Raw genomic sequence first — 27569 nt, 5'->3', positions numbered from 1 at the left:
GCCACAAGGGTTCCGCAGCACCTTACATAGTACATAGTACTATGTACATAGTACATGTTCTGAATAAGATGCTGGAGCACGAATAAGAAGTGAATAAAAAGCTGGCCATGTGCACCTACAGTATGTTTCTATCCGTGTGTGTGTTTCCCAAGCTAACAGCCCTGCTGACCAAGGGTTCCTCAGTACTATTGTATTGCAGGGTGCAACATGACACAACTGCTCAGGAATGGTGAAGATACAACAGCATTCCTAGATTCCGGCATTGCAGCGATAGGTGTAGCTGAATCTCTCCTAGAGGTCGGGGACTCGGGGTCACTGTGGAGTGTGAATGGATGCTGTCGGCAATGTACTCCTTTGGTTACTGCTGTTATACAGACAAGTTGTAGTGTAGGAGCTGCTGCTGGGATATAGAGGGGATGGAGGAGGAGCAGGACTGGGGGGAGGTATTCCCCATCAGCACGGGAAGGCAGGCCCCTTCTCCTCTGTATACACACACACACACTGCAGCAGCAGCCAGTCACATGAATGTAAGATCAGGTTCCCTCCCGGCCGGCTGAAGCTGTCAAGAGTTACGACTTGGAAGCAGAAGAGAGAGCCCAGGTGCAGTGCCGTACATACACTTCTGCTGCTTACACTTTACACAAGTGACACCTTCTTGCATCTGCAATGATACTGATATTATACACTAGATTTTCCTTGGACTACTGAATAAGAAGCTGAAGGTAACTGATTTGGCACGATTGAAAGTCCGGCTTTACATTGCCTTGTGGTGCTCAGCACGAATAAGGAGATTTTCCTAGTCTGTCATACAGAGACTCTGCTTCTGACACTTGGATTTTGTCCTAATTAATGCTCATATGCCATAGTGATCAGTGCCAACGCCATGTGCTAAGTTGCATCCAGTGATCTACAGGTGGGTAACTACAAGACAGAGCATGGCTGTTCAGTGGTGCTCTTGGTGAGCCAGATTGTCTTATTGCAGGAAGAGAGTAGGGGGATGTTTGCTTTTGGAATACCTTCAGCAGAAGCCATGTCTCAGACAGAAGTGGACTTAGCAGGATGTGGCATTTCCTTTGCCTCGGTTCTGCCAGAAGATCCTGCCGAGCTGTCCTCTCTTGCAGCTCTGAGAAGAAGAAGACTCTCAGGAAAGGAACCCAGAAGGAACTCTTACCAGTTCAATAGGAGAAGTTCAGCTCAACTCGAACTTCTGGGTTATGACCCACCAGGGACATCTTTCTCCTCATGGTCCCCTGAGGAGCCCTCATCCTTTGACGATAAAGTAGAATCCATTACTGACATATCTGCTAACTCTACCAGCCTCCCATCCCATAACACCCAAGCAGATGTGCTGCCATCCCAGGGGACACTAGCCAGCATTGTGGACATTAGCTCAGATTCTGAAGATGAGGCCACCAGCCCCATACGTCCTTCAGTCTCTCCCCCCAAACCTACAGCAGCAGAAAACAGGAGAGAACAGGAGGAAATTGAGGAGAATGAGACCAAAGCTGTTGCCACCTCACCAGATGGGAGATACTTAAAATTTAACATTGAAATTGGCAGAGGGTCTTTTAAAACTGTTTACAAGGGTCTAGATACGGAAACCACAGTTGAAGTGGCATGGTGCGAACTTCAGGTAAGTCTGTAAGATAATTTTTCTGTCCTTTGATATAGTAACATGCTAAAACTGGCAATCTGTATGAACATGGCCAGGCCTTCCATATTTCTTTGAATATATCATGTCTAATCTGATACACAAATGATAAACAATTATAGTGAAATAGTAATTAGATGTGATACTATGATGCCTATTTATTATTAATATTTGTGGGATATTCCGCGAAAACAGCGATTTATTTGGAAGGCGTCAGCAAATATTAATGATCTCGCACATGTATTCCCTCCATTTTCGTCCACAAATGCAGCCCCTATAGGTTTCTATGGGGTCTCCTGTGCTGCCAGATTTATCAGACTTGCATTCCTGAGCCTGACCCTCATGGTGTTATACTATAGTAGCCTATGGGATATTCCACCCGTCCATGCGCATTGACTGTGGGGGTCCAAACCAGGAAGCAGTGTGATAGCATAACGTTATCACATGGCTTCCAGCTCTACGCCAATCTACTGGCAAGAGAACATTGGTAAATTTGCATGAATATGCTTATTTTTACTTTTCAAATTTACATGGAAAATATTTATTACATCTGCATAAAATGCCCTTTATATAAATTGTATGGTATGCGAGGTCCCACAGTAAAGGTTGCAAAATCATTCAACAGGCTTCCAGCAGTGTTGGCAAAGTCTCAATACACATCTGCTGAGAAAGTTACAGTGAAGTGAATATGAACCTGCTGAAAATGCAGAAAGTGCAACTAAGAAGAAGAAATATTGCATTAATACTGTAGTAAAGCAGGTTGTTCCCTTTTTAACACTTCCTGCACCAATCATATTATTATTATACTGCACATTGGAGATCTGAGTCTGACACATGTCTGTCATAGTGTTCTGACACCTTTTACCTGCCAGGGCGTGCAAAGTTTCATACCAGGGTACCAAGCACCTTTGACAACATACATGGGAAACACTACTTTGTTAAGATAGATGCTAAAGCATTATCATTATTATTATTACTTTTTTTCCTGAATAATACTCAATGTCTATATTATAGCATCATTATCCTTGACACAGAACACTTGAGTAATTGTCAGCAATAAAAAGTTTTCAAAGGCATTTTCAAGGTGATTTTTAAAGGTGCATACACACACAACGATTTTTTGAACGATTATCGATAACGATATCGTTTATCATTCATTCGTTGAAAAAATCGTTCACTTTCTGAGTTGAAACGAACGATTATCGTTCATGCGCGTTCACGTTTGTAGTTTGTAGTTCAGTCAGACTGACCAACTCAACGATTTTCAGTAAGGGAATATTTTTCAGTAAGGGAATATGCAAAAATCATTTAGTAAATGAACGATTTTAGTAAACGATTTTTGTTCATTTTTCCCTTGAAAAAATGAACGAAAATCGTTTACTAAAATCGTCAATTTACTAAATCGTTGTGTGTGTATACAGCTTCACACTGGGGAAAATATTAACCAAGCTGTGGGATTTTATAATGCTACCAAATAGACCCACAGGGGCTGATGCTGCATTTAACGTACATCAGTTTGTGGAGAATATCTTGAGGGGTTTGCACTGCACATGTTCCGGAACTGAGCATACACAGGTATTGGCGATGCAGAGTTGCACGCATTTCAGTCACATCAACACTTGTGTCTAACTGTCCTGTTCTTACCAGGACTAAGTACAAAAAGGTTGTATCAACACCACTGCTGGCCATGCAGAGGTGGTGACAAGCGTTATCAGACGTGTTCTTCGCACCTAGTACAGGGCTGGTGCAAGTGCACACTGATGATGATGATGATGCATTTCAGACCAAGCATATAGAAGGACAGTTCACTTGCATAGATGCGTTCAACTCTGCTCACAGGTGATCAGATGTATTTTATTCAGTGCAGGAGCATCTGCGGTGGAGGTGCGCTCAACTATACATCAGGCCCATAGAGTTTGAGGAGTATTATTGAGGGCGTCAATATCTTTCCTATTAGGGTGGAAATATTACTGCAGATCTTTCTGTGTTGTGTTGTATTGGTAATGAACAGTGATCACTGCCGGGAATGACTGTTAGTAGTGCCAGGATGTTATGAATAATTCAGTGTTGCTGGCTTGATATCAGTATTGAGTCTGTATCTGTTGCAAAAGAAAGACTCATATACATCTCATTTCTGTGCCCAGGATGTATTCTTTGTAGCAATAGAATACAGTAGAAGTAGAAGGATTTTTTCTCCATGCTGCTGATCCTTTAAATGTAGCTTCACAACGATGCTGTATATAAATGTAGGTGTCAAAGTCCCTCCATAAACACATTTCACTTCTCTATTTATCCACATAACTTTTCTTTTACTGGATCAAATAATTTCTAAGTTGCAGCTCCATATATCCTTACTTGTGTTGTACTTCATTTTCACACATAACTCATGGTGCCATCAGTGCTGTATTCCCCCCAGGTTTGTGTGCAATGTTTCCTATTTCCTCCCAGATACATATTGCCTTATGAATTAAGTATCTGTATTGTGTGGATACATTTCAGTGACTGCACCGTATTGTGGGTATGTTGACTTTATATAACTTAAAGAAATAAATAATAATGACGATGAAAACTATGGCATTTTCTGATCCACACTAACTCCCAATTGTTGCTTCATCTAAATCTCCCAATCACTGCAATCTACATAATTGCTCCATGCAAACCCATACTGACCGCACTACCCTCACATGAAGTTTTCTTAGTCCTCAAATCCGCCCCTTGCATGTTATAGAATACACTTATTGGAATCTATGATCATTAATAAAAATTCAGTGTTAAAGGTTTTCCATGACAAAACTAGGACATTAGCCTGATTTCTTTCCTCCTCTCAGATAATGATCAGCTCCCAAATGTAAAACTAACTTTCTTCAACTGAATTAATAAATCCATCATTTCATTAATATAAATTGTATGTTTTACATGAAGAAATGAATTGGGCCTAGGTAAGTATAATCAGAAAGTCAACGTTAAGATTGGGAGCAGAAAGATGATCTCCAGGATAAAATGGGTCAGGATGACAGCTTTGGGGATGGTCTGTGAAAACCAAAATACTTTGGAGGCCTAACATCTTACAGTCATCTATGAGCTTTCGTAATTCATTCTGTCCTATAACTCTTAGAGAAGCCATTGCCACTGTCCCTTATAGTTTTGTGTAATGGTCAGAACAGGAGACCCATCCTGTGCCCCTAGTAAGTGATATAATTGCCCTGATGGCTTCTAGAGCTACCTCCAACTATATATAAAGTGCTATTTTTCAGCAGGAACTCAGGGCCCGATTCAGATCCGCTTGCTAGGCTGACAAGGTCTGCAATGTGTGCATGTGTACGCATCGCAGTGTGCGTGCTCGAACCAGTCCATGCGATTGCGAAGCGATCGCCCCTTGTGCATAGATGCCTCGCTTGCTTGAGTGACAGGATGAGGTGTTTGTGGGTGGTGACGGGTTGGTAGATGGAAATGGGGGAGTGGTGGTGCGAAAGCAGGCGTGTCTGAGCGTCTTAACGACATTTCAGAGGCGTGCATAATTAAGACGCAACATCATAGTACACGTCACGTGGTTGAATTACACACTGAAGCACCACGCTTGCGGTAGGGTATGGTCAGCCACAAGTGCTGCGTATGCTTCCGATGGTATTCGATGTTACCGATTGTTGCATACACTTCCATGAGATGACGTGTATAAGTGGGCATCTTAAGATAGTCTGGTGGGCGTCTAAATACACACCGCGACTGCACGCCACACATAGTGGGCGTGCTAATGCCTTGCCGTGCGATCGCGGGATTTGCATACTTTGGCTGCGTGCGAACACATCTAGAGAGCGGGTCTCAATCGGACCCTCAGTTCCTGAACCTCTCATTAACTATGATGTAATGTCCTGGGCCAAAATGTATTTTCCATAAGATAAGTTTTATTTTAAAGGCCCTTTTGAGTGCTCTAAAATATGTATGTGAATATATAATACATATATTTATATAGTATACTATACATACATACCTCCCAACTGTCCCGCATTCAGCGGGACAGTCCCGTTTGATGCCCTACCTCCCCCTGTCCCTCTAAGAAAATTAAAAGGTGGGAAGTATGTTATAAATAAAATTATTTTTCTCTAGCTCCACCCAGAAAAATAGCCCTATATATATATATATATATGTGTGTGTGTGTGCTGCTCCACATTACCCCTCCTTTACTGCATCTCATTCATGTGCTGTTAGCAGCTCCCACAGCCATCAGGAGCCCGTCTGCTTGTTTCTCCTATAACGCTCCATAATAATGTAATAGGCTACATCATTTCTGACTTGTGGGTAAAGGCCCCATACACAGTGCGATATGCACCTTGCGACACGACGGCCGATCCGATGGCCGACATATCGAACGGTTCCCACACACGAAGCGATCTGCTGCCCGACCACCCGATATGCCAGCACCCCCTCCCCCACCCGCATAGTGCTGAATGGGATCGTACATCGCATCCCCAGATCAAGTGAACGTGCAGTAAGATCTGGAGATGCGATGTACGACCCCACGGGAGCGCGCACTGGCCGATATCATGCCGGTACGATATAGCAGCAATATCGTACCAATCCGTCGGCTCGGCTGCTATATCGCACCGTGTATGGGGGCCTTAAGAACCAGCATATCACACCTTCTGTCGGGGCTGTGAAGATGAACTTTGTACTCTGTGCCTCAACACAGTGTGTAAGTGCATAGTACCAGTAGTCCCTTCCAATCACTGCATATATACCTGACATGTTGGCTTATCTTTAAAAGAAAATTATCATTTGCCTTTCAAAAGTGTGTTGATGATCCAAGGCTGTCTGCTGTGCAGATTTAGTGTCTCTATGCCAGGGGTTATTGGGGCAACAATGTATATAAAATATCATGTGACTCCTTATGCTCTCACATGTCTATTTGTGGCATAATGTTGTAAGTAAACAAGAGTATAGAGTATATATACAGTGTGTATGGTATGTATGTACGTATTCATTCATGTGCATATGTATATATATGTATGTATATACATAAATATATAATTGTGTGTGTGTGTCTGTATATATACACATGTTTGAGATCCACTTTCATGAAAATCTGTACTAATGAAACAGAATAAACAATCATTACTGCATTTGTTTTCGTTGCTAACAAAACAAACCATCCAGTCTGCCAATTATCAGCAGGCTACCAGTACAGCTAATAGAGGAGTATAGCAACATGTATGAGTCCAGTTGTGCAAATCATTTCCCATGTAGTTCAACTGGACAAAATGAAGGCTGGTAATACAGTTCCAAATTTTCTTGTGCATTTTTTGATTTGTAAAGAAAGCGGAAGATATGTTTTAGGGGCAAAATGTAATGTTTTCCTCACCAGACGTGCTACAGTAGTTGCTTTGTGGAGATCATTTAAAGAAGGAATAAGGCAAAGCAAGCATTTTAGCAATAAACCTCTTCTCCCAGGCAGTAGACTAAAGGGGTATATTTACTAAAGTGAGACTTTTTAGAAATGGAGATGTTGCCCATAGCAACCAATCAGATTCTACTTAGCATTTAACTAGCACCTTCTAGAAGATGATAGCTAGAATCTGATTGGTTGCTATGGGCAACATCTCCACTTCTAAAAACTCTCACTTTTTAGAACCTTTTTTTTTCTTTTTTCTTTCATTTTTTGTAACAACATATTGAACTTTATTTATAACAGAAAGACATTCAAAGTCAGCATTCACAGTTCTTTGTAGAGATGTAACAAGTACCTTCAAATAAAGATACATGTTTGGGATGCATCCTCATAGGTGGTCATTGTCTGTTTCCGTAAAATTCTATGGGGAAGTTAACAAGCTCTAGGTGCTAGATCCAGGAACGTTGACATCAACATGGAAGCTAATTACAGCTGTCTTGCCAACACTTGTGTGTACTTACTCATATATCATAATGTGGTTTATTTTTTTAGTGTTTCACTTTTGCGTACTTAGGGCCTGATTCAGCAGCGTTTGCAAATGCGACTACGTACGCAGATCAAACAATTGTTAGCCATTGCGCTTGTGTATATGCCGCACTCCGCGCGCCTTTTCGTTTGAACGCCGTTGCGTGGGCGTTCGTAAGTTAGCCACTGCGATTGCGTATGCAGCTTTAGAGCTCATTGCGTGCACAGAGACTTGCAATATCTGCGGCTGGTCAGACCTGGTGTAAATGCTGCATGACTAGCCAATGTGCGTCGATGGTACAGATGTTTACACAGAAGAGTGACAGTGGACGGATGTGAGAAAACAGCAGCGGGCGTGTTTATGGGCCTGATTCAGACCCACTCGCAAGCGGCTGTCCGCTCGCAAGTGGGTCGATGTTTTGCACTGTGCATGCGCACGACGGCGGGAGCTCCGTCGTGCGCATGCGCCAGACGCGACGAGCGAAGGACTTTCCTTCGCTCGTTGTGTCTGATCAAAGGGGGCGTGCTGTCGATGTTGATTGACAGAACGCCCCCTTTGGTGGGCGTGCCGGGGGCGTGCCTCCCTGACGGGGGCGTTCCCAAGGGAACGCCTACCGTCAGAAGCCGGCCCACTGACATCACTAGTGATGTCAGTGGGAGTGATTTTGGCTCTGATAGAGCCAAAATCACTCCGGGCCTTGCGGTTGAAAAACTCAACCGCAGGCTCCGGCTCGCAGTGGCGATGGTCGCGATGGTCAAGACCATCGCGGCCATTAAACTGCACGCTCGTATAGGCTGTGGGTGGTGACCCACAGCTATACGAGCGTCCAGGAGGACGCTCCATAATTATGGGGGGCGGCCCTCATTCAGAGCGTGCGCTCTGCTCACAGCGTACGACTCTGAATGAGGGCCTATGTCAGCAGTGCTTTTGCAAGCATTAGCATATTTTGCAGCTGCATTCCGTGCGAATTCGCAGCTGCGAACGCAATATCGATCCTTACTGAATCAGGCCCCTAGTGCTGTGAAACAAATGGCGAATCCCTAACTTCATTGCCTGTGTGGGAGCAGCCTTTTAAAACTCAAGAATGAATAAAGATACATTAAAATGAAAAACACCATTATTTTTCTTATGAAATTCTACATCTGTTTGATATGTCACATGACTACCTTCCCAATTACAAAATTAGAGTTGCATCCAAGTTGGCTGACTTCAAGATGGTCAACATACTGGTGACATACCCTAAAAAGTTTCCCCCACTCCCATATGATATGTGTAGACACTGAATTAATAAGCACTGGTAAGGTCATACACTGGAGATATATTTGTCCCAGGTTTCTGACCTATATGTATTAAAATCCCAGGAATATGTCTGTCATTTCAAAATAGACTTGATAGATGTTTGGGCTGTAGTAAAAGCCAGATAAGGGTTCCTGGGGTTATGGATGGAGAGTGAGGGCGGGCTCCATCCATTAGGTCCATTTCGGGTCTTCAGCCTGAGAACAGGCTAATTAGTACTTGCATCTGTAAGAGGCTGATAAAGTGTGTCAGAGTTTTTACTCAGTGTCTCACTACCTGGGGAAAGAGGCAGCAGGCCTGTTAAGAGACATTGTGATTTAATGACCTTGAGTACTGTGCATATGCCTATGTTTGTGGTAGGGGTATTAGGTTTTACCACTGTGTCTGTGTTTAGTTAGATCCCAGATGGGTTAGGATTTTATTTTATGTTTTTCTTTTACTTCACAATAAAATAGTTTCGGCTAATTTCACGGAAACCCTGGACTGGTGTGCTGATTCCTAGCTGCTGTGTGTTTGGAACTGCCCATCTACCCCATGAGAGGGCACCCCTACTTGATCCCCTCACAATATATATATATATATATATATATATATATACACACACACACACACTGAAATGCCAAAAGTCATGGGATAGCAGTATGTAAAAGTAATGGTAGGTGGTGCAACCGTACTGTGGCATCTTGGAAATACTCAGACCTTTATAAGTTGTAATCTGACATCTCGTGAGTCAGTTTGAACACCAGCTAGGCTGCTCATGGCAATGCAAAGTGAATTATCAGTGTTCGAAAGGGGCATGATAGTGGGTACCCAACATTTCTGAAGTTGTGTGGATATTCAACATTCCTCGATCTACCTTGTCACGTGTGTACAGGGACAGCTCATGGAAGGCATTACCACCCACTGTGGACAGCGCAGTGGCCAACCACGGGATCTTAATGATTGTGACCAACGGCGTCTGCCCAGAATTGTCTGTGGTAACAGACAAGAGACACTGACTCAAATCCCTTCCAAATTCAATGCAGGAGGTACCAGGCGCATATCCAGCAGGTTAGTGTAGTGTTCTTTTGCTTCCATGGGATATGGGAGCAGAAAACCCACCAGAGTGCCTCCCACTACAACACCATTCACAGTGCCTCACCTGGGCTCGTGACATCGCTAATTGGACCCTTGAGGACTGGCGTGGTCCGATGAGTCACGGTTCCAGTTTCGGGATGATGGTAGGGTTTGGGTGTGGTGCAGACCCCATGAGGACATGGACCCCAGTTGTCAGCAAGGCACCATGCAGGTTGATGGTGGTTCCTAAATGGTGGGGAGTGTGGCATGCGTTGGGGTTGCAGGTCCACATGAACACGTCATTGAGCGGTAACCGCTAAGTTGCATTGCTTGATGACCATTTGCAGTCCTTCATGGACTTAATGAACCCCCACAACGATGGAAACTTACAGCAGGATAATGCATTGTGTTATCGGTCCCAAGTTGTCCAGAATTGGTTTGGGGAGTTTTCTGGAGCGGTCCGATGAATGGTGTAGCTACCACATTCACCTGACATGAACCCAATCGAGCAATTATGGGAGAGGTCCATTCCTCACACCCAAGATCCTGCACCTAGAAATATCAGGAAGCTGTGGGAGGCTATCCAGATGGCATGGGTCAATATCTCTCCAGGGGTCTTCCATCCACTTGTGGAATTGATGCCACATCGAGCTGCTGCACTTTGCCGGAATAGAAGGGGTCCTACACGTTACTATGCACCTATCCCAGTGCAGCCCAGAGCTCCTGAGTCCTAATACAGGGGCAGCATTAACCCTTGGTGCACACTTGTGTTGTTTTTTGTCACTGCCAGCAGTGTAACCCAGAGCTCCTAATACAGGGCAGCATTAACCCTGTATTGGTGCACACTAGTGCCCACAAAAGTTTTTGGTGTGTGACACCATTACAATAATATAAGCACAGTGATTAGCAGAGGTGTGTTAAAAATAAATATGTAAAAAAAAACCTTGTGTGTGTTAAGGGCCAGGCCATGCCACTGCAGTAATACTATAGCCACTGTGTGAGTAGCAGTGTTAAGTTGTTGTCAGAAATTAAAAAGAAAAACAGAAAAAAGGTTGTTGTTTTTTGTAAAACATGTGTGTGTTCACTGGGCAGTGCCCTGTAAAGTTATAAAATAACATATAAGCAGTGATGTGCAGTCAGGTGAGGCTGAGCCTTTCCTGTCATACTTCAGTATACTTCAGAGTTTTCACTATAAAAATGATCAGAAAAAAATAAAGAAAGTATTATAAATATCTTCTTTGTATTATTCTAATCACTTTTATATTCAAAACTCTGGAGTAAAAAGTGTATGGCAGGTGAGGCACTGCCTCCTCTATCTACCGTTTCCACATATCCTTGATCAAAACTCACCAAATTTACCTCACCGCACGTCACTGACATATAGTAGGTGCAGTCCAACGTTAATATCAGCACTGTATGTAGTTGTCATTTTTTTCCAAACGTATTAAGTAATAAACCATACAATATATATATTTTTTAAAACGTGTGTGTGTTCACTGAGCAGTGCGCTGTAAACGTTATAAAATAACATATAGTGGGTGCAGTCCACCATTAATATCAGCGCTGTGTGACTCGCAGTGTTGTGGTTATCATATGTTAAAAAATGTAAACTTTTTTTTTTTAAATAAAAGTTGTGTGTGTTCAGGGCCTGGCAGTGGCGTGTTACAATAACGCTCAGTAGCGCCGTGCCTCCATTTTAATAATAAAAGAGCTGTGTGACTCTCAGTGTGAGGTGGTTGTCATTTGTTAAAAAAAAAATGTAACAGAATTATGGAACATATTTAGTATTCTTCAGTTATATGCAGGGGCATATACCTATAATGGGTGCATGGTGTGCACAAGGGCTCCTGGGTCCAGGGGGTCCCGCACTGCACACCCGGCACCTATATTTTCTAATATTTACCTCTCCGAGGTCTCGCGCCGGGTGTCTCAGCCCTGCACAATACGCAGGAAAATGGCCGCCACGGCCATTTCTCCGGCATTTTGCACATGTGCAGTGAGGAAATCGCTGGGAAAATTGAGGCCGTGTCATTTTCCCGGCGACCTGCACATTCACTGTAGACTCTGGTCACAGACTAGAGTCTACTCTGCTGCGCTCAGCCACCAGTCTGCTGCCAGCCGCCAGGGACAGAGGAGGGGGCCCAGGACGGAGAATGCACACGGGCCCCCTCATCTCTTAATACGCCCCTAGTAATATACACAATATAATTTAATAGTTTATTCACAACAGTCAACAGAAATGTTTGCAAGTTTGTAGATCATGAATATCTCTCTGCTTGTGGACTAGATTTAAGAGAAAAAAGATGGTATTATCCCTCATACTCAGACTCTGTGGTGCCCCACATAAATGTACTACATGTGTTACCCAATTAGGTGGGAGGGGGGTAGTATGGTCAGCAGGTCAGTCTCCTATTATTTCAACCTAGTTCTTGATTAATGAAACATTCTTGGTATCTATGCAGGGGCATCTTAAGAAAGGATAGGGCCCATGTGCATTCTCCGTGCAGGGATCCCTCCTTTCTCCCCGGTGTCCGGCAGCCGACTGACGCGGCTGACTGGCCACCGTAGAGGCAGTAGAATCTGGGCACTAGAGTGTGCCCAGAGTCTACAGCGCATGCTCAGAACGCCGGAAATATGGCAGCGGCGGCCATTTTCTGGTGTTCTGTGCAGCGCTGACATGACACCCGACGCAGGACCACGGACAGGTGAGTTTTAAATTATATGGGTGCAGGGTGTGTGGTGCGGGGCCCCCCTGGACCCGGGGGCCCGTGTGCCCCACACACCCTCAACCCATTATAGATACTCCCCTATTTCTAAGGGTTCGTATGGTTTATTAAACTGCCATCCTGCCTACCACTGCTGTGCGGCAGTGTTTCATGTGTGTTTGTGCCACTGCTCTGTTGCTTAGTTTAGCCAGCGTTTGGCCAATATTGGTGTACAATATTGTGAGCATTGAGGTGGTCAAAATTGACTGGAAAGGAGGGTGGTTTTAGCAAATGATGGGCATACACTGCTAGATAAAATGCCTGGCAGACCGACAGACATTTTATCTGGCAGCCTGACACCCAGTAGATATCTGAGGCATACACTGTGAGTTATCTCATAGTGTATTGGCCCCGATATCTGCGCTCCGCCCCCCCGGGGAGGAGACATTTCCCCGTTCCTTCGATGGGAAGGAGTAAGGGAAATGTCAGTCTTTCGTCCGTGGCTGGGCATACACAATATCACATCAGACGGGCATGCTGGACAATCCGGCATGACTGACCGATCGATATTTAACCTTTGGTCATCCGCGCACACACTACAATTATCGAGGTGATCTGAAGATATCGGGCGGATCACCCTGATAATTGTATAGTGTATGCTCAGCCATTTCAAGACAAGTTTGGTTAGTGTCTTTATCCATCAATATCACATATTGTTATTTTTGCCTAGCTGTGTTTATGAATATATTATAAATGGATATTTTATAAATATACAATATATAACATGATATGATATATTTATTTAGCAGTCACTGTTAGCAAGAGCTCAGTTTGCATAACTGGTTTGTATTAGCAATTATCCATTTATCTTACCGTGTAATAATAGATGTCAAATACTTTTAAAATAAACTGTTTAATTTTTTGGTTGTGAGTTCCACTTCAGGGACTTCACTGAGATTTTCAGTACACCCTAAGGCCTAATATCCCAGTATTTATTCATGGAGATCTTACAGTATACTACCTGCTTTAAGGTTCTAATGCAAAAGTATTAGAATTAACACTAACCATAATGTCGCTAAATCCAAATCATTTGATTCCAGACAGTGAGCAAAAGGCGCAGCACTAGTCTGCATATAGTTTACCATATAAGTGTACATCATGGCCGAATTGAGAGAGTGCCGGCATAACACTCATCAGTGGTATTTACCATTGTTTAATGCTCAAATTGCTCTGCAATGACTAATAACAATTGCAGTTTGCTCTGTGATTTTAAAGTATCGGAATATAAAATGTGTGCTCCTTGAGTAAGGGAATAGCAAAGTAATTAAGAACAGTTAAGCTAATTTTTTTCTTCAACTCTTTACCCATATTATTTATGTGTCTCCAGTCTACATTCCGAGTTACAGAGCATTAGAGCCTGCCTAGCAGGCAGTGCTGGACAGCCTCTCAGTGATGCATTCTGTTACATACTATATATAGGCCTGTCAGTGCTGCCATACGTAGGATATATATTGTGCACACACCAGGCACGTGCCAGGGGGTACTGTGACACATCTACTTATTAGACAACTAAACACAACATTATTTTCTCTCTGAGCTGTTGTCCCGCAGTGCAGGACTACAATTCTGTTTTTTTTTTCATCACTCTCTCTTTTAAATGAAATTAATAAAAGACATTTAAGTTTCCCATTTATTGCGATCATTGACTGAGCCAGTCAGTGAATCGCATCCTGTAGTGTAAAACCGTGTGCTGATTTAGTATATGGCAACACAGTGGTTCCCATAAGTCCTTGAGATGGAACCTAACTATTTATGCTTTTATCTGTGAAATTCTATCCATATTAGTCTAATTCCACCATGCTTCCATAAATTCATTTATACAGATAGAAATGAGTGAGGTTTGGAGAGAAGTGGATTTATAAAAATGTAATTGCTGAATAAGGAGTTAAAATCAGAAAGACTTTTTCTGGGCCCAGCAGAGGTGTGAGTGTTCGGTATCAATAAATGCCATGTTCCTTTACCATTATTCATTAGTTTCCTATTCTCAATTGTAGGAAACAGAGAATCAGGTGCTGGAACTCGGGTTTTTATATTATTGTGTATACGTGGTTACCCCAGCTATACTGTATATGTTGGAAGACCAAGTTGTAAATTAGAAAGCTTTGAAGTATAATTGTTGTTGTTGATTGTAAGGTGCCATAGTGTTCCGCAGCGCCAGGCAGGGAGGAAAATAGAGCATACATAAACCAGGGATATAAAAGGTATACAAAATGCTTGCCCTTTACGTCTTAAGGCCCCCATACATCAGCAATCTGAAAACCACAATTGAACAATTTGAAGATTTATTGCCCAATCTTAGGATTTCCCAATCGAGCAATCTGCGCCCATACATTACAGATCTTTTTCAGTGATTTGCAGATCGATTGCAGAAAACACAGATCGGAAAATCTTGAAAGGCCCATCATTTTACTGGTAACGGTCTGCAAATCTGCTGATCATGGCCATACACTAGCAATCTACAGCCACAATCGATCTGTGAAATCCAACATGTTGGACAATCAGATTTAACAATTCCAATAAAAAAGTGATTGGAATTGTTTAATCAGATTGTCCAACATGTTGGATTTCACATATCGATTGGGGCTGTAGATTGCTAGTGTATGGACATGATCAGCAGATTTGCAGACCGTTTCTAGCAAAATGATGAGCCTTTCAAGATTGCCAGATCTGTGTTTGCTGCAATCGATCTGCAAATCATTGAAAAAGATCTGTAGTGTATGGGCGCAGATTGCTCGATTGGGAAATCCTAAGATCGGGCAATAAATCTTCAAATTGTTCAATTGTGGTTTTCAGATTGCTGATGTGTGGGGGCCTTTAGCCAGCTGCTTTGCTATTAGAGTGACAGATGACCGGTTTAAGTGTAAAAAGGCAGGATCGTAGAAGTCACCTAAAAGGTCAACCTATTACTTTATGTAGGGCCCCTCTTTGATCTGATATTCCAGACATAAGGTGATATTTTTTATTCCTAATTTAACAGATGATTTTAATGCAGGCAGAAAATGGCAAAATATCTTTGCCGGAAGGGACTGGGGCTTATTAATTGTGGTTGACACAATGTTGTTACATAATTTTAGTATTATAATAGTATACTGTAGGCTTTACACAAGAGGTGAAATGGAAAATATCATTATCCAATATCATCATATAGGACACACAATAATTCCCCTAGAATGTGAGTGGTATGAAAGAACTCCTGTATCAGATTTACTATACTAGGTGATACTTATCACTTACTTTTGTTACATATTATATTTTACGTTTTTCTAGGTCTCAACACTATTAGCTGCTGAGTATTACACTTGGATATTATTGTTTCTAGTGCCAACTACATATATATATATATATATATATATATATATATATATATATATATATATATATATGATCCGCTATAATCTTGCGTTCTCTGCAACTTATCTCCACTTTGGCCTTTTCCCCAACCTTCATACATTTGGATTTCTCAACAAACTCTACTCTGACTTTCCCCTGTCTTTCTTAGTGCATATATCCTGCTTTCTCCACAACCAATCTACCCTCTGACCACCACCATCATCATCCATGGTGCTTTCTACACACACTACCTGCACACTACCATTTCAGAAGCCACCTTTCTCCCCAAACTACTCTGATTCTAATCTTCCGTGCCTTTCCATCCTGTCATCCCCACAGCCTGCTTCTGTTCTGTCTTTTCTCTTTATGTTTCCTTCTTTCCAACTTTTCTTTGACCAGCCTCAGTTGTGTTGCATGTTAAAATTGCTTGCCCCTGTTCTCACCTTCCTCATTCTGCCTTAGTTGCATTATATCTAAAATGTGCCTTTTCCGCTAGATACTGCCATCCTGCACTTGTTCCCAGGCTTCCGCCATACATCTTATAATCTCAGCAACCTTCCTCTGTCCTAAATATATTTTACTATTTTTTCTGCTCTTCTCTATTGTGCATAGGTGTAGCCTTCTTTTAGTTTGTTTCCAAAAATCTACATCTATTCTGCTTTATCCACGTTCACTTTCCTTCTACTGTCATCTATACCACTGATGTATTCCATTTCTGCATAGCAGCATATTCTCAAAACTCATCTGGTACATCTTCTCTTTAATCCTTTCAATATGTTCTTGAACAGATATCTCTTTTCTCCTTACTTCAGGGCTAATGTTTCCTCTGTTGTTCAGTTCTCATTAATACCCCTTTTCCACTGCTGCAATAACCTGTGTAATTGCGGGGTCTACACGGGTCGTGGCTCAGTGGAAAAGGGTTCCTGAAAAATTACCCGGGTCAAGTGACCCGGGAATCCAACCCAGGGTAATGGTGCAGTGTAAACAGCGCGACGCGGGTTATCCGACCTGGGTCATGCCTAAAATGAAATGATTGGTGGTTGTGGAGCAGTTACCTCCCAAAGGGGTATTAGTTCTACTATGAACCGTAGCAAGACCAGTTATTATTTCTAAGGAGCATTATACATTATACTTTAAGCAGGAAAACTAGTGTACAGATACCTGTCCTCAGCACATAAACACCTTAATGTATTAAAATCTTAAATAAGGATTGCTATCATTTTCAAAGATGACAACTAATTGCCAGGAACACTTGACACTTGGAGCATCCTAAGGTACACTATTTACAGGGGTATTCAATATGGGTGCAATAACATCGTTTTTGCGTTAATATCGGAGCTATGACGTCATTATCGCAGGTTTTAGTTTTACACTGTATTCAATATCAAAGACTTATCGCAGTTTTGAAAAGTCTTTGATAAAAAACGGGGATAAGTTTTCACCATTGAATAGGTGTCGAAAAAAAGTGCAGAATTGGGGTTTAGGGGTGCAGGCTTAAAAAAAATAGCCTGCACCCCTGGGACTGACATTTAAAAAAGAACTGTGTCAAAAAAAGTTAAAAAATAGGGACACCCCAAAAAATTAATTTAAAAATTGGGGTGAAAAAAAAAATGGGAAAAAATTGTTTAGTAATAGGGAAATAGGTTCAGGGCTATTCTGCAAGTATGCGGCAGGTGTTTTGAAGAATAGAATTATAGCGGCAGGTGCACAAATGCAGAATTTTTAAAAACTTACTTTAGGGACTTAAAAATATGCTAGTACCCATTTTCATGTACCCCAAATTTGATGGGACCACTTAAAAAAAATGAAAAAAATAACCTAAGTGCTCTTCTGCAACACTTCTTCAATGTCGGGAAAAAAACACCTGCTGCGGCTATTTAAATCCCCGACTTTCAATTAAAGGCTAAAACGGGGGTACCCATAGTGTTCCCCCATGTTTTTACAACTTTAGGGGGGTCTTACAATTATTTGAAGGAAAAATTCGTAACTTTACGCAAATCCAACTTCGGAGTTTCCCGTTTACGTTAATTTTATATTGAATACGGGGATAAGCGGGAGCGCGCACCCTACTTTAATGCAGGTAAAAACTCCGATATGAAACGTTAACTTCGACAGTGAAGTTAACGTTTCATATTGAATACCCCTCTTAGTGTTCATTATAGTACCCTGCATCTTTCACAACCTGTGCAGTTCCTCTTTCCTGCCTGGGGTTTCACTTCTGGTCTGGTGCGTCTAGCACATCAGCTGATGCAACAAGCTGCTGAGATACAGACCAGAGTGCTAGAAGCACCATAGCAGAGAGCGACACTCCAGTCAGGAAAGAGGAACTGCATGGGTTGTGACCGGTGCAGGATGCTAGAATGAAAACTAGCATTATTACTACAAGACATTAAGACATTAAGGCCCTCATTCAGAGCCACTCGCTAGCGGCAGTACGCTCGTTCCGAGCGATGTTCGCACATCTGCGCATGCGTACGGTTTTTAGTACGCATGCGCGAACCAGTCAGTGAGGCCGAAAAACATTTGTACGCAATATAGCGAGTGCCTGCTATTTTGAGTGACAGAATGAGGCGTATGTGGGTGGTAACAGGGGAAGGTGCTTGAAAACGGGGAGTGGAGATCCGTTCGCAGGCGTGCTTAAAGGTCAAAACGGGCGTTTTATGGGTGTGCATAATTAATATGGCAGCGTCAATGACCACGTCACTTGGTTTTTTTAACTCAGAACTGCTCGCAAAATAGCGGTTGAAAAAACCAACCACAAGAATAGCGAGCAGTTCATATCCTGTTCGATGTACTCGATTAATCTAATAAATAGCGTGACGTATGGTGCGAGCGGCCAGGGGGCGTTTTTAAGAAATAAAAGAGCGTATGTTTTGCTCGCTCGTTCAGACTTAGAGGTGTGAACAGACTGCAATGTGCGAACGGATCATTTGCATAGCCACCCCTTGTTTTTGAACGAACGAACGCAAATAGCGAACGGCTCTGAATGAGGTCCTAAGACAGTAATTATCTTTTTCTTCTAAAAAAGTTACTTATAGTTATATACAGGACTGAAGAAGTGGTACTGGGCTGGTTGGCTTAGTGTATTGAAAGATATGTCTACATAAAGTAAAACACATGGTTCAATATTGAAGCAGATTTATTGGCAAGTATCCAGAGCCTCGTGGTTGGCTACATGAAGCCATTTTTCAGGGACTCTGCCGATCGAGTGGGTTTTAAATCTGGAAATGTCCCTAATTTCTATTATTGACCTATGACACAAATTGAACTAATTAAATGCAGTTCAGTATAATTTCAAATCAGAAAAATGGTCAAATTATATTTAGTAACTTTGTCTTAATTATGAATATAATGCTCCAAGGTCTGCAGAGACAGTATAGCTTGTTACGTGCTCAGACGCTTCATCTCAGCATAGAAATGAACCTGGAAATGTTTTCAATTATGGCAACTATAGGCAGGGCCGGCTCTAGGGGTAGCCGCTCCCTGTGCAGCATCGGTACTTGTCACCCCCCAGTCACGCGCGGCCGAAAATGGGGGCATGGCCTAATTACCATAGGCCACGTCCGGTAAATTACGTTATTTGAGGGTGTGCCCGCATGGCACGCCTCCCGTGTAACGTCAGGCTGGGGGCGAGCCCAGCACTCCGTCACTAGCTGGGTTTCCCCCAGGCCTCTCCCTGCACTGAATGGGTGCCGTGCTCATGCGCGCAGCATCCATTCACCTACTTCTGGGTCCGGCACCGCCACACAGCTGCGGCGGTGGGGGTGCCCAACCTCCTGACCAGACCACCCGTGGGTCAGTTCGGCCCACCGGTGGAACAGCGGGACAGTGCTTTCCCGCTGACATCGGGATGTTGGGGGGGATGCGCCGGGTGGCGCCCCTGTTCGACTGCATTGGTCGAACATGCCTCGAGCCGGCCCTGACTATAGGATAGTACAGGTGTAGGCAACCTGTTGGAACTCCAGCTGCTGTGGAAAACACATCCCAGCATGCCCTGCCACAGTTTTGCTATTAGGGCCTGCTAAAACTGTGGCAGGTCATACTGGGATGTGTAGTTTCAAAGCAGCTGGAGTGCCAATAGGTGCCTACCCCTTGGATAGTGAGTGCTGTTGAAGATGATATAACTATTGCAAAGATTTTGGCAGTACAATGGTTAAACAAAGATCAGGCCTACTTTGGAAATACTAATGCCAAAAAGTCTTCCCCACCCACAATCCTTGTGTTATACTGCAGGTCTCCGCAGGGCGAACATCTCAGACTGTCCATATAACTATCCAAACAAAGATATAAATAGACACTCGTTATAGGCACTCTGGGTAAACCTCGGACATGATCTGATTACTTAATCTCTAGTGTTGGAGACAAAGATGTTCCTACATTGAGCCAAATACTGCAAATGACTGGAAGTGATGGACAGGGAGGGAGGTTCTTGTAGAGAAGGTCTTCTCAATTGGTTGCCTGTACGTTGCATATGTAGCAACTTCTACAGCCTGTAGCCATATTAAGAGATGCAAATCACCTGTGTGTGTACATAATTACTTATACTACAGCTAGTATATATATATATATATATATACATTCAGAAAATCAAAGCAACTTTACTGTTTCTCCAATAGGATATTCTTGAATAGTGTACCCTAAAAGTGGTGGTGCTCAGCAATTGTGGAGCATAGATTATGCCAAATATGGCTATAGCTGGTCAGGTTAGGTACTTTGAGCTGTTGTTAAGTAGGTAAGGGGCACGTTTAATTATCTAAATTAATTTTTTCAAATACTTTATATAGTGCTGGGAGTTAACTTTTAATTCATTTATTCATTCATTCTCTCTTGCACCAGAATATATATATATATGTGTGTGTGTATATATATATATATATATATATATATATAATATGTACAAAAAGAAAAAAACATTCACTCCAGCACACTGCAAAAAGACTTGATTGCTACATGATAATTGAATTCAAAGATCTTTGTTGCACCTGGCCATATCAAGGCTTCTCTATGCCGGCGTCCCTAACGGTACATGATAAATGTACCCACTCTGGGTCATATAATTGCATACTGTTGTGCGACATAATAACAGCACATACATAGATATATATCACCTGAAGGAACTCCTGAGACCTCCAAATAGCACTACAGGACAGCACACCCTCCCAATGTTGGTACCATCCATGCCTCTGAATGAAAACCACTCTGTGATATTTATAAGGTGGAGCTTTAAAATACCATACAATACCCCAACAAATAAGCAGAGCACTATCTAGACCAGGCATGTCAAACATGCGGCCCGAATAAACATTTTATGCGGCCCGACAGTGTGGGCCCGCATATATACTGTATAATATGCCGCCCACACACCTGCCATGATCGGAGCTCAGCTCCGATCGGGCAGTATCTACTTTATTTAAAGCTGGCAACGCTGGTCTCTGAAGCGATGAGAAGTCTCTGATCGCTTCAGAGGCCAGCGTTCCCAGTGATGCAGCTTGCGGGTGACGTCAGGACGTCACCCGCGTCTCTCGCGATGAGAGGAGCCTTCGCCTGCCCATCTGGATGTAATTAGATCCAGTCAGCGGCAGCGTCTACGCAGGACTATGTGGGAGTGAAGACGGCGTGGACTGGAGCGGTGCCCAGCGGCCATCGTGAAGAAACGTAAGTACTGCACAGGTGAGTGGGGCCTGTTCTATACTGGGAGGGGGCACAGCAAAAGGTGCATTACTGGGGGCACAACATAAGGGGCTCTGCATAAGGGCCATTAATGGGGGCTCTGCATAAGGGGCATTACTGGGGGCTCTGTGCATAAGGGGTATTACTGGGGGCTCTGCATAAGAGGCATTCCTGGGGGCACTGGATAAGGGACACTACTGGGGGCACTACTTGGGACATTACCGGGAGGCTCTGCATAAGGGGCTCTGCATAAGGGCCATTACTGGGGGCACTACTAGGGACTTTACTGGTGGCTCTGCATAAGGGGCACTACTGGGGGCACTGCATAAGGGGCACTACTAGGGAAATTACTGGGGGCACAACATAAGGGGCATTACTGGGGCACTACATAATAGGCACTGCTAGGGCACTGCATAATGTGCACAAATTCAGGAGGTATTGCATAAGGGGCACTACTACAGAGGGCACTGCATTGGTGCAGCCTCAATGTAGCCGTCAGAAATTTTGAGGTCTATATATATATATATATATATATATATATATATATATATATATAAGCAGCAGTAGTCGGCACTCCTGGTACAGATGACAAGGTTTAAACAGTGTAATATGTCAACGTTTCAAAGCCTTTATTTTATGGCTTTTTCATCAGGACTAACATCAAACTGTTACATCTTACCTTATAACAGCAGCTTCACCCAGTGAACGAGCGCCATGTCCGCATCGGGACCACACCCCCGGCGGACAGCGCTAAAATGACGTCATCAAGCCTGGATCACATGATACGCCCTGGCTGATGACCTAGCAGTGTTCCCCATCACCATGGAAACCCGCATAACAGCGGATCTCTACAAAATAACAACATCACAACATAAATACAATCGGTAAAAAGAACTGATATCAATTAGATAATGATAATGGCTAACTTAATACAATAACAATAGAAATTAAATGAATCAAAACAAGCATCCCATAATAACTGCACACTTAACAAGATAGCAGAATAGACACCCATTAAGGCACATAGTAACATTTCATAATTACACTTAATATTATACCACCAATAAAAGCTGGAAAGTATATAAGTATATTTTAAGCAGCAGATAATGATTAATCCAACAAACTGACAACCATGGCAATAAATAATAAACCCTATAACTAATATCCACAAATAGCAGCACCTACATGAAACAGTTTAAACCCAATTGTTCATTGAGCCCCTTGGGAGCAAGGGTCCCCAATGTGTGTATCCAACGGGCCTAACATTTAAGTAGTTTAAGAGGTCGATTTCCACCTCTAATAGAGGCCGGCACATGATCAATCATGCGGTAGCGAAGGGAGGCAAGGGTATGGGGCACTGTGCAAAATGCCTGGCTACAGGCTGTTCACTGGTCCCCGTATTAAGAGCTGCGCGAATGGCTGAACAATGGAGTGCCATGCGTTCTTTAAAGCTTCTCTCGGTCTTACCAATATATGATAACCCACAGGGGCACAAAATTTGGTAAACCACAAAGGTGGAGTTACATATGAGTGTATATCTAATATGATATGGCTTGCCGGAGTGTGGATTATAAAATACCTTGCCAGCTAAAAGGTACCTACAAGTCAGACAGGTACAACGAAAACAGCCATGTTTCTTACCAATACTAGTAGAACGATAAGCTTTATTAGATGGGGTAATATCTGTTTTTACCAGTATATCATGGAGATTACGCCCCCGGGTATAACATGGCATGAGTTTAGTATTTGATAGACAAATCAGGATCTGATTGCACCATTGGCCATAAATTCTTGGCAGCTCTGTTGATCTTAGAACTAGCATTACAATAATGGTTAGTCCAAATCAATGCCGGAGGTTTATTAGTCTGAACCTTACCATCTAAAAGATCCGCCCTACTCAGTTTCATAACCTTCTGCTTAGTTTTCTCCAATTCCTGACGATCATAACCCCTATCTACAAACTTCGATATCATCGCATTCATTTGACTATCAGCCATCACGGGGTCAGAGGTAATCCGCTTGACCCGCAATAACTGAGAGTATAGCAACCCTCGTTTTAGTGCCACAGGATGGCAACTGTCATTGTGAAGCAAATTGTTTCGATCAGTAATTTTAGAGTACAAACTGGTTGTGATCTTACCAAAGTTAATTGAAATCAACACATCCAAAAAATGAATCTGGACATTGCTAATGTTATAAGTGAGCTTTACCGTTGATAGACTCAAATTATGTTGCTCGATAACATTAATGAGGTCTACCTTAGGACCCCTCCAAAAACTCAGGAAATCGTCTATATAGCGCGTAAAAAACGCTATTCTAGATGCAATTTCAGAACGAGAGAAAAAGATATCATACTCAACCGAAATCATAAAAATATTAGCGTACGATGGGGCCACACTGGACCCCATCGCACAGCCTATATATATATATATATATATATATATATATATACACAGGTTGTGATAGAAGCACTGGAGAAGTGTGGAATGCCTGGTATATATGTCCCAGATTCCTGTCATATGTGTTCTGAAAACCCCAGGAGAAGTCTGTTTGGGAAAAACAGACTAGAAATGTCGGCTTTAGAGAAAAGCCGGAATGGGTCCTGGAGGTGTGGATGTGAGGAGAGGGAGGGCTCCATCCACAGGCCACTCCAGGTTTTGGGCTTTTCAGCCTGGTAACAGGCTCATTAGGGCTTGCAGCTGGAAGTGGCTAATATAAGCATGGTTTGTTTGTGGCTGAGTGTCTCACACCTGGGAGAGCAGGCAGACTAGCCTGTTCAGAGACACTTGGTTACTTTCCTTGTAAGTACTGTGCACGTGTTTTGTTGATGGTGAGGGCAATAGCCCTACCATTATTATAGAGAGGGAATCTGCTGTGTAGCTAGTGCCCAGCCGGGCTAGGACTTATGTTTATGTTTTGTTTATGTGTATGTTCATTTGGCACAATAAAGACTGGCGCCGACCAGTTTGTACTAGAACCCCAGACTTGTGTCCTGTTTCTACAGCTGCTGTGCGTGTAAAGAGGGAGTCCATCTACCCCAGGAGAGGGACCCCTATCCCGACTGTGTCACAACGTATATATATGAAAAAATCCACATTTTTTTTTTCAAGAACATCATTCCTAGTAGACTAATCTTTGAAGCCTTGGGATTTTGCTTCTACAGGGGAAACACACTGAAAAGGACATAGCTTTGATACTCCAGGAGATGGTAGTTTGGTAATGTGCAATACAGTTCACAGATATGTTGGCATAGTTTGTACAGCGCGTAGTGTGCAATGAGAGGCACGGATGTGTTGGCACTGTTGGAACTGCACAGCATTCAATGAGATACACAAATGCTTTGGCACTGGAAACAAGACGTAGCGTGCAATGAGAGGCACAGATATGTTGGTACTGTGGGAACAGAGCATAACGTGCAAAGAGAGGTACAGATGCATTGGTAGTGTGGAAACAGCATACAGCATGCAATGAGAGGCATAGAGTAGATGCAATAACCCTGGAGCTCAAAACCAGACAGCGAGTATATCAGAGTACACACATGCACATAGATCATAAATGCAAACAGGTGAAATTGCCACTCCCAAATACACTGTCGTGGAGTCTAGGACCCCCACCAAACTCCACTTGGGATCCCTGCAAGAGGATATGGACATTACTCAGTGATGAACCAAGATGCAGCCAAGTATCGTTGGTTCCCACCATGAAAGTAACAGAGTACTTAGCTGATAGAGGAGGACTCACAAGAAGCAAACTATACTGGAAAGTATAGTTCTGAAGCAGGAGCATCTATGAAAACACAATTGACACTCAGGTAAAATGCACTGAGCAGGCTTTTTATAGTAGTTAGTTGGTAAGTGATTCTCTGCATGAGTCATTAGTGCTGGAGGTTAGTGTTAACACCTGAGAGATGTGTTATGTCATCTCTAGCCTGGGGCTAAACCCAGCTGGGTTCAGTTGAGGATTCTTATTGGGAAGGTCTGTAATCAGTGATCTGCTGAGTGTTTGGAAGCAGGCCAGAGCTGACTGACGACCATGACTGCTGGTACTGACATAATCAGAGCTTCCCTTCCAGGAACATTTAGATTTTTCTTTATTAGACGGTTGCATTGATATTGATATCACATTAAAAGCTTTCCACAATAACATTTAGGATGGTTCATGTTTGTCTTTCCTTTGCCCTGGCATAGGAGAAACTTATTTGGCAGGAATTCAACAAATAAAAAAAATCAATTCTTCTTAAATAATATAAAAAGTAAAGCATGTATTGACCTACTGTGCACTGGCAACAACAAAATGTTTCAGTACTATCATAAACCAACAATAATCTCGTAAATATAAATTGTAAGTCTAATATTTTTATGTCAATAAGGACTCATACACATAGACATTCAAATCACATATTCAACATGTGTTAAAATTTTGACAGGTCAACAAAATGCTCTTACACTGATATACACATAAACTTTCTAATGAGCAAGTTCATAATTGCTTGCAGCAGTTACCATTTGGTAAATTTGGTAAAGTATAGTGGCATTTACAGTACTGCCCAACATTTTACCTCCGGGAATCAGGACAGGTGGTGTGGCCTCTCAATGGTGCATGACTGTTTCATGATGGGGCAGTGGCCACGCTCTGGAAGCACTAGACTGCGCCTTAGCTACCCTCTGTCCTTTTCAAACACCCATTCATTGTCGTGCATCCCAGTCATAGGTATTTACATCAACGGGAGATAGACAGGTTTGTGGGCAAGACAACATGACTGTTACTTATTGTGGCAGTTGGGAGGTACTTAGTGGAGTTCAGTGGACCACTTGCTAGATAGTACACTGCTCTGTAGAGCAGCTTTGAGAACACGCTTTGGGGCATATACACTTAGGCGCGGGGTTAAGCTTTGGGTTCCTGTTACATTGATGTTATCAATATACCAGCATCCTGGTTAAGAACTCTGTGTGTGTCCTAACAGTCACGTTCACATTCTGTCTGACACCTATTGTGACCACCACCCCAATTCTCAGATTGTTTGGATGCAAAGCTTATGCACACATGCAAAGGAAAAGAATCGTAAGCTGGATCCCAAGTCAGTGGAGGGTATCTTGCTTGGATACTGCCAAGAGAGTAAGGGATACAGACTATGAGACATTACAAGTAAAAAACTTATGAAGTCCAGGGATGTAGTGTTCTGTGAAACAGCACCACCTAACATGAGGCTGGAACAAAAATCACAGCACAAGCTTATTTTAAACACGGCACTCAGGGGTTTCAATAAGACTCGTAACACCAAATTTCCTGGGGTCAACATTTCAATGTCTGTGCATTTTTGTCAGGACAGACATTGAAATGTTGACCCCAGGAAACTTGGTATTACGAGTCTTATTGAAACCCCTGAGTGACACGTTTACTTTGCTTGTTTTCTTTTATTAACAGGGAGTGCCGGATTTGTGGACTGTACAAAATATATATATATATATCTATATATATATATATATACACACAAACACACACACAGGGGCGTAACTGCTCATTTTTAAGGGGCCCCCACCAACTCTCGTGTGTGTGTGTGTGTGTATATATATATATATATATACATACACACATATATATATATATATATATATATATATTTATATATACACACACAACACACAAATACATACAGTGATTGTGCAGAACAGGAATATTTGTGAATCCTGAGGAGCCCTAGCTTTCAAAAATTGGGGTCCTGCTCCTATATTTCTGGGTCCCATTACATATTATGGGGGGGGGCAGGCAGCAGTTGGGGTAAAGCTGGGCTAGAGGGGAGCAAGAGCAGGCAGTGCTGGTGATAGGGAGAGGGTAAGGGTAGATACCAGCTGGTGCAGTACTGGGGGCAAGGAGGGTGTTAGGGGCAGGCAG

The 27569-nt window shown here is 42.7% G+C and overlaps 1 protein-coding gene across 1 annotated transcript in view; it reads left to right on the top strand.

Moving 5' to 3' along the window:
- Nucleotides 1-504: 504 nt before the first annotated feature.
- Nucleotides 505-27569, top strand: part of WNK4 (WNK lysine deficient protein kinase 4) — a 261150-nt gene continuing 234085 nt past the window's right edge. Inside the window, exon 1 of the mRNA XM_088480754.1 lies at nt 505-1633. Coding sequence (XP_088336880.1) covers nt 998-1633 — 636 coding nt within the window. The 5' untranslated portion in view covers nt 505-997. The remainder of the gene's footprint in view (nt 1634-27569) is intronic.

This window comes from Taudactylus pleione, unplaced genomic scaffold (genome assembly GCF_031769625.1).
Source record: "Taudactylus pleione unplaced genomic scaffold, aTauple2 ptg000256l, whole genome shotgun sequence".
Classification (NCBI taxonomy): Eukaryota; Metazoa; Chordata; class Amphibia; order Anura; family Myobatrachidae; genus Taudactylus; species Taudactylus pleione.
The sequence above is the reverse complement of the archived record's forward strand: the minus strand, read 5'-3'. Positions and strand labels throughout refer to the sequence as shown.